Here is an 8,176-nt window from a genome sequence, read left to right on the forward strand (position 1 = left end):
CCCCCAACCTGTACTGGTGCATATGCTGTAAATATTTTTCCTAGAAGAAATGGCTACGTTCCAGAGAGGTGTTCTACCTCCCAGCAGAATCTAGAAAAAAATATTTTCCTCAATTTTAAGAACAGACTAATAAAATATGCCAAGAGTTTGAGATCTAACATTTCTAAAATTACACCAGATTTTTTTCTTTTTAGAACAATTGGATAAATCTAACCCAAGTATTAGTCTAGAAATAGTCTTGTATAATTAGGAACAAAATTTTTCACTTCAGTTAGGCTATCAATTACTTGCATTTTTCAACTTCTTTCTCTCTAATATATGTGCACTCTTACACAGTCTTACGGTCTTTATTTCTAACATTTCTTTTCTCTTTGACATCTCACAAAAATGAGAGATGAGGGGACCATATTTTCCCCCATAGAAAATATATCGTTTGAACTACATTATCAATTTTTTTGTAATGACAGGAGACAGGAAAAAGAAAACCAAAAAGATAGTTAGGCCTGAACGAGGTGCTCTAAAGCAGAGCAAAGCAAAGCAAAATCTGTCGAGGAGGTGTTACTCTTGCAGTTTAAGAGTTCTCTTTTCTGTTAAATTTTAGTAGTACAAAATAATTTTCAATTGTGAGGTATAAAATCTACCAATTTTGCATTTTAACAGTGCAACCCATACAAAAATAGCTCAACATGCTTGTGGTTTTTTTATATATGATCCAGCCTGTCCACATTCCTTTGTAGAGCATGCGTACCCTCAAGCAGATCAATTCTCCTGCCCAGCTTGGTGTCATCTGCAAATTTACTGAGGGAGCATTGGATCCACTCATCCGTATTTAGGAAACCCTAGCCCCCACCAGACAGTGACACAAACTTCAGCTGATTCCCTGGAGCCATGTTTGTATTACCACGTTCCGTGTAGGATTTAGCTGGTATAAATATTCTAGAAGATCAGTTGAAAGCAAGATTATGAAACAAACACATTTTGGGTGTGTGATAAGTTTGCTTGCATTTAATACTCAGAATTGAAGCTACAATTTCTTATTACAAAAAAAAAAAAAAAAAAGCTTAACACTTACAAAGAGAGATAACGAGATACAACAGCCAAAACTGCAATCATTAGTAAATATCTCACAGTGGCTTCCACTTTCAATGTCAAAACAATGTAAAAACTGAATGGATTTTTTGTAGACAGGATCTCTAAGCTAGGAAGCCTCAGTAGAAATAAGCATTGCAGATAGATATTCTGTCTCTAGTCCGTGGTGCAATCTTGAACAACCTCAAGAATTTATTCCCCTGCTCTCTGTTTTTTGGTTTTTTTCCCCCTGTAGACCCTGGCTTATGGTGATATGAACCACGAATGGATAGGTAACGAATGGCTCCCCAGTCTGGGTTTACCTCAGTACCGAAGTTATTTTATGGAATGCCTGGTAGATGCAAGGATGTTAGATCACCTGACAAAGAAAGACCTGCGTGTGCACTTAAAAATGGTGGATAGCTTTCATCGGTAGGTTGCCATAAAGACTAGGCCTATAAAGATGCTTGTGTGTCTGACCTAGTGCTCAGTGCTGCACAGAATAAAAACACTTTCGTTTGTTCTGCTGTGGAAAACCACACAGAAAAACGGGTGCTGAGTGTCAAAAATAGGAATTGAGAGAGATTCCTTTAGTAATAGCAACCATATTGCAATTATGTCTCTCAAAATTGAGATATTGATAGATAAATTTCATAATGAATGGGGAACCATTAATATATGAATAAACCCTCATATAAAGAAACAGTAATAACTTATTAAGTGATTTAAAGTATCAGAAAGTGGTAGACTAAGAATTGAAGCCCTGAGATCTCATAATAATGAAAAGTTATTGTGTGTAGCACATAAAAGCTGTTAACAGTACAAGCAAATTGACAGTTGTTCGGGTTATCTAGGGATATAGCCAGGAAGCTAAATTGGAAATATGGAAATCAAGGCATGTAGACTTTAGGCAAATTGACATTTATGTGACAAGAAGTGGATTTTTTTTTTTTAACGTGCTATCTGATTTGTCACTTTTTTGAGGCTTGGTTTGACAAAAAATTTCACTGCTTGCAAGGGCTGACCTTTTCCGAATACAATTTTTAATATTTTGGGTTTCTTTTGATAGAAAATTTATGCAAACTTATTCATTTGGGCTTTGTCCGTTTCATTTTTGAGGTCTGTAGAGTTTTTTTAATGGTTTTACTCCCCCCTCTGTCCTCAAGATTTGCTACATGGGCACCAGGAAACACCTCATTTGTAACACAGGAAATACATCCTACATATGTTTCCATCTTCAAACTTACCTTTATTAACTCTGTAAATGTTTCTCTTTAAATAACAGAACAAGCTTGCAATATGGAATCATGTGTTTAAAGAGGTTGAATTATGATAGAAAAGAACTGGAAAAGCGAAGAGAAATGAGTCAGCATGAAATAAAAGGTGATAGTTCCTGGGAATTAATACTGGGAATGTTTCTTCTTTTGAAGCTTGACACTATTAAACCCTTGTCATGCCATTTAATGCAAAGCATTTAAGCATGTTCTTTAAGTAAAAATAATGTAAGTCCACTTGTCTTCAGAGCACAAAATATTTCCTTAAATTAGGCATGGTTAAGTACTTTCCTAAATTGGGGCTGCAATTCTGAATGGTGGTTGGATACATAGATTTTGCTAAATTGGATTTTGGGGACAGATCCTAACCTAGCCTCTTTCAGTCTCAGAAGCTGAAGGCCAGATCGCCTGCAGCTCAATGGGATGTGCTGGGGGCAACTCTGGAAAATGGGAGCATTCAGAACCCTAACACTGTGCTCCTGCTTTTGAAAACCTTTGCCTTTGATTTCTTACTTCAAAATGCGTATCATAGAAAACCTTGCTTGGAGGGCTGGCCAGTGAGGCAGTTGGTTGGTATTTAAGAACAGTTCTTAACAGAACTGGCCTTATTAGAAAATTTAACAGCTGATTTTAAAATATTTTTCTGTGTAAAGCTCTCCAGAGTAATTGCAGGCTGTCTGCATGGTTCCTTTTATATATAACAATTAGGGATGCTGGTTTTTTTCCATTATCAGAAGTGAATTACTTTGATTCCTTCATGCATTTCCAGCTCTAGTGAATACAGCAGTTAACAATTGTCAAGCACAGTGCTGATTGGAAGGGCTGAAAAGAAGAAAGGGAATTAGAAGGGGGAAAGGGCACACACAGTGCAGGCCTGTGTTTGCTCGAGGCAGATGACAGCATGCACTAATGCACAGTCTTTGCCTTGGATGTGGAGGCATCAGTGTCAGTCAGCCTGAGTGAGTACAGCTGGGGACTGACATGGAGGAGTTGGGTGTTGGGCTCAGGTGCTGGTGTTGCTTCAATGCTAGCCACCACTAGGACAAGGGTAATAATCTGTAGTGTCCTTCACCCAGCCTTCACCCTGTCCTGCTTTGATCAGTTAGACAGAGTCACAGGTAGGATTTGGTCATAGGAATCCCTGGCTGACACGCTGATCCCAACCCCCAAAGCCTGGGATGCTCTTGGTCAGGCGATGGAGTATGCCTGCTCCCAGAACAGCTACATTAGCTGCACTTCTAAGAGTTCAGGAAAAGCTTCATCACTTAGTAAAAGAAAACTCAGTATTAGAGTTCCCTCTCACAAGTATGGAGATCAGTATAAGTAATTTTCTTTTAATCTTCCAGGCAGCGGATGATACTTTTCAAAGAATAGCCAAATCCTAAAAAAAAGGTTTTCTAGCTCATTTTGTTGCCTTACCTTTATAATTGGCATGGTCCTTAACAGCTCAGCCAGCTTTCTGAACTAAAGATAATTTTAGTCTCTAAAATTGTGAAGTCATCATTTGCTTTATGGCATGTTATAAAATAGTAGGTGCTGACCTGACTCTCAAAACGTTTAATGCAAAACTCTGAAGTGAAGTCTTGAGGAACAGATATTTCCCCTGTGCCCTTGCAGTGTTGAACTGTAAAATGTTGCCTAAGAATTGAGAAGGGTATCTATCAGAGGTGGGAGGAATTACATTCTGGAGCTGCCCTCTGGAGGCACCTTTCTCCTTCGGAAACATTATTTAGAATAAATGTTTAACTTGAAAGTAGCTAAAATCACACAGGGTTTTGAACAGGAGATATTAAAGCTGTATGAATCATTTGCTGGCATTCCTCACTTAAGAAATGAAGCAGTGTGACATCCACAGTGCATGCACAACTACCTGCATGCACCTGATCAGGTCTGAAGTTACCAGATACCAGGAGACTGAAGCAGTGTTATGTCCTTGCAGATGTGCTGGTATGGAGCAATGATCGAGTCATACGCTGGATACAAGCTATTGGCCTCCGAGAATATGCAAATAATATCCTAGAAAGTGGTGTACATGGTTCACTTATAGCACTGGATGAAAACTTTGATTACAGCAGTTTAGCTTTATTATTACAGATTCCAACACAAAACACCCAGGCAAGTTTTCTCATGCTACTTCTGGTTAACCTGTACCCGTTATTGCCTTTTATTCATCTTCAACCATTTTAATTTTTCACTTTGGTATTTCTAGGCACGGCAGATCCTTGAGAGAGAATACAACAACCTTTTAGCACTAGGAACTGAAAGACGACTTGAGGAAGTAATTAATTTTATTTTCAGTATTTATAAAATATCACAGTAAAATATATAAAATAAATTTAATGCACAAAGAGATGTTAATTTGTCTGTAGTTTAAAAAGTTACAGCTTTAAGAAAAAAATTGGAAACGCCAGTCAAGGTTTTTAAAGTAACCTCAGTATGGCTACCTATTTGTATCATTTTGAATGATAAATTTGACACTGCACTCCTATCTTAAGATGAAATTTTCCATAGAGGAAGCATACAGGACAGAGTGGAAGTTGCACTGGCCAGAGCATGTGGCAGGGTGGTGGTTGCCACTGCAACCTATTTTTTAGGACAGAAGAAAAATGGGGGTTTTTGTGAGGTTGTTTTATTTGGCTTTTTAAAGTTAATCAATATGTAATAGAGTGGGATTTGGGGCAGCTATCTAGGATAGTGAATCTCAAATCCACTTATGGAAAATACTCATCTTAAGGTAAAGTCCAGTGCAAAAATGTTCAAGTCGTGGACTTCTGCATGTGAGGAGGAATAAAACTTTCAAGGGCTTGCTGAAAATGTGAGATGCTTGTGAATTCTGTGCATGCACATGAGTGTTTAATTCCTTATTAGCACCTTTCAGAAGCCTGCTAAATGCAGTAACAAACTGCTTTCTGTCACTGTATTTGGAAGAGATCTGACTTTTAAGGAAGTTCTACTTTAGCTGATACTAAAACCCTCTACTATATCGAGCCAGAGACTTAAGAAGAGTTTTCCACCCTAGCATTTAATATTTCTAAAGTATTAACTTTCACGAGAGTGTCTCAAATACATTGCACTTGCTGGATGCAGTGCAAGAGAGCAGGGTGTTGGTTGTGGAGTACATCTGACAGTGGGAGAGGCAGCAGACAGCAGGATAATGAATCAAAAAAATTCATTTTGCTTTACCCATCGTAACTCTGTGTTAACAGAGCGATGACAAGAACTTCAGACGCGGCCCCTCCTGGCGCCGACAGTTCCCCCCGCGGGAGGTGCACGGGATCAGCATGATGCCGGGCTCGTCGGAAACGCTGCCGGCCGGGTTCCGCCTGACCACCACGTCGGGGCAGTCGCGGAAGCTGGCGACGGACGGTAGGCAGCCCTTCCTTCCCCCCTGCCGCTGGAAGGCAACTCCAGCACTCCGGCAGCTTACCCTGCCCTCCCGCGCCTCTCTGCCTTGCCCCAGCACGCCTGCGCTCACGCAACCAGGATGAACGAATTCTGGGAGAGCTGAATTAGGGAATGGAAAAGCACTGACTTGGCGTAGTATTGATTTTTTTCGGGCTTGCTTCAGACTGACAATGTTTATTTAAAAAAAAAAAAAAAAAAAAAAAAAAAGGCCATCTAACCATCCTCGAAACATTCAGAGAGGAATTAATTTAAACTATCACCTAAGACTGCATAGAGTATCTAAGCAATTTTTTCAGCTCATTAGCCTCTCTAGCATGTGGAGTGTATTTTGTATTTTAGAGAATAAATTTAGAAATGGCTTTCACCTTGGTTTTCCTATTTGATTTTCAAACTTAGCCTTGACCACCAAATAACTCAAGTTGCTAACAATTAATAACAGTCAGAGGGGTACTGTAGTTAGCAAATACTGAACTTCAGGCACTAATCGAGTTAGTGTATACCAATCTTAATTTTCTCTTGAAATCTTTTAATTTAAAAAAAAAATACAGTAATTCAGAAATTACTGGAAAAGTAACAAGCAGATCATAATTACAGAATAAGTAAAATTTAAAAATCATTGTAAGAGGGCAAAGAGAAGAGACAAATCCAGCTATTTCTTCAGGTGTATGGATGATAAATCCACATACATCTGCCCAAAGTTCTGAGAAGCACCAGTACACAGACTGGCCCATTTCATTTTGTTTATTTCTTCATGAGAGAATTTAAGTCTATGAGCAGACTTGTCTCAAAGTAATTTAATACACTGCTTATAGTGATTATTTTGTGACTCCTGAATGAAATTGGTATGACAATATTACCATCTAAGTTCCATTAAAGTTTCTCACCTTTAAAACCAATACTGTGTAGTTGCAGTTACAGATGGAATCACTTAGTGATTGCATCACTGAATTCCATTGACTCCACTGCTCATGTGCACGCTTTGCTTTTAATCCTGTGCTTTTTGGCAATGATGAGGCTGTTAGACAAGAATCTATTCCAAGGCTAATTCAATGCACAAATAAAGGTAGTAGCTCCCTAGGCATTTCCATGGCCCACATTACTGTAGCATCTAAAAACCTTACGAATATTCATGGATTTCATCTTTTAGGCATGCTATGATATATAAGATATTATTCCCATTTTACAAGTATACTAAGGCACAAGGGAGACTGTGATTTAGGTGAGGTCTTCCAGACAGTTTATTACTGAGCTAGGTACTGAACTCTGTAGACCTGAAGCTTTGAAGGGCTACCATCTTCATCCAGAATTTGGTTTCATATTTCCCAGTGCTAAGAATGCTATAGTATTTAAACAGCATGATAGCTACAGTATTAGCACTTGCAACAAAATAAAGGCAAAATTGAATTTCAGGACTGTATTAACTTAAGTCAGATTTCAGTAGTACACCAGACATGAAGAATCTTAGTGCTAAACTAGACCATGCCCAGATCATGTCATAGAAAGCCACAGAGCAATTTAGTAGCTAACCTTTCAATGGAAAACAGATTGATTTATTTTCTTCGTGATTCTAAAGAGGTTCTGGTTTGTTTCTTTTTTTTTCTTTTTTTTTTTTTTTTGCAATTTGCAGTTGCTTCATCACGACTGCAGAGGTTAGACAGCTCAACAGTTCGCACATACTCATGCTGACAAGGCCTAGCAAAGAAGCCAGCACTGAATTGTTGTGAGTATTCTTAAGGGGCCATCATGGAAGCTCTTTATAACTGTACACTACACCCAATATCCCTTGTCATTACTCAAGCAAGAGCGAGGGTGGAGTAGAAGACCTAACTCAGCCTCACTAGGGTGGTCATTTGATCATGACAAGTCTCAAACTCAGCCCAGGAGATGTTATGCTGTTCTTTTGCCCATCTCAAACAGTTGGTTCTTTCTGCTTGAAATCACTTTATCAGATAAGACAAAGTTGTCCAACAATGCTGTTCAGATGACAGCTCACCAACTATAATGTATTTTGTATATTCTCAAACTTAAAGCTAGAACTGGAGAGACAGCAGTGTAGGCACAGGGATTAAATTAAGTTAAAACCCCAAGCTATTAGGCCAGCAGTAACAGGCCAGACACATGAGGTGCCATTTTCCAATAAGTTTGAAGACTGCAACAAGGGCAGAAATTGAAAATGGGTATGTTAACAAAAATTAAGATTATCCAAACTGTTTGCTCCCACTGTATTCTAAAATTGTCTAAAATGTAGCAATATACAAACAGAAGTAAAGTAGCAAACTTTGTGGGCACTATATGCACACAGAAGTTAATTCACTTTATGAAAACTTGAAGGAGTTCTACCAGGAGCTAGGGAGAGAGGGGCAAAAAAAAAAGCTAGAAATGCAGAAAATACTTAATTTTTCTTTTTAAATCATAGAATCATAGAATCC

At 38.5% G+C, this 8,176-nt stretch overlaps 1 protein-coding gene across 1 annotated transcript; it reads left to right on the forward strand.

The window, feature by feature from the left end:
- Positions 1-1,324: 1,324 nt before the first annotated feature.
- LOC103774605 (liprin-alpha-2-like) lies at positions 1,325-7,433 on the forward strand (the record flags this gene model as incomplete). Its single annotated transcript, XM_008942016.1, has 6 exons — positions 1,325-1,500; positions 2,354-2,451; positions 4,282-4,457; positions 4,552-4,620; positions 5,549-5,708; positions 7,375-7,433. Coding segments are annotated over 6 exons (738 nt in total), but the record flags the coding sequence as incomplete, so codon positions are not given.
- Positions 7,434-8,176: the final 743 nt, after the last annotated feature.

This window comes from Merops nubicus, unplaced genomic scaffold (assembly GCF_000691845.1).
Source record: "Merops nubicus isolate BGI_N331 unplaced genomic scaffold, ASM69184v1 Scaffold48206, whole genome shotgun sequence".
Taxonomy (NCBI): domain Eukaryota; kingdom Metazoa; phylum Chordata; class Aves; order Coraciiformes; family Meropidae; genus Merops; species Merops nubicus.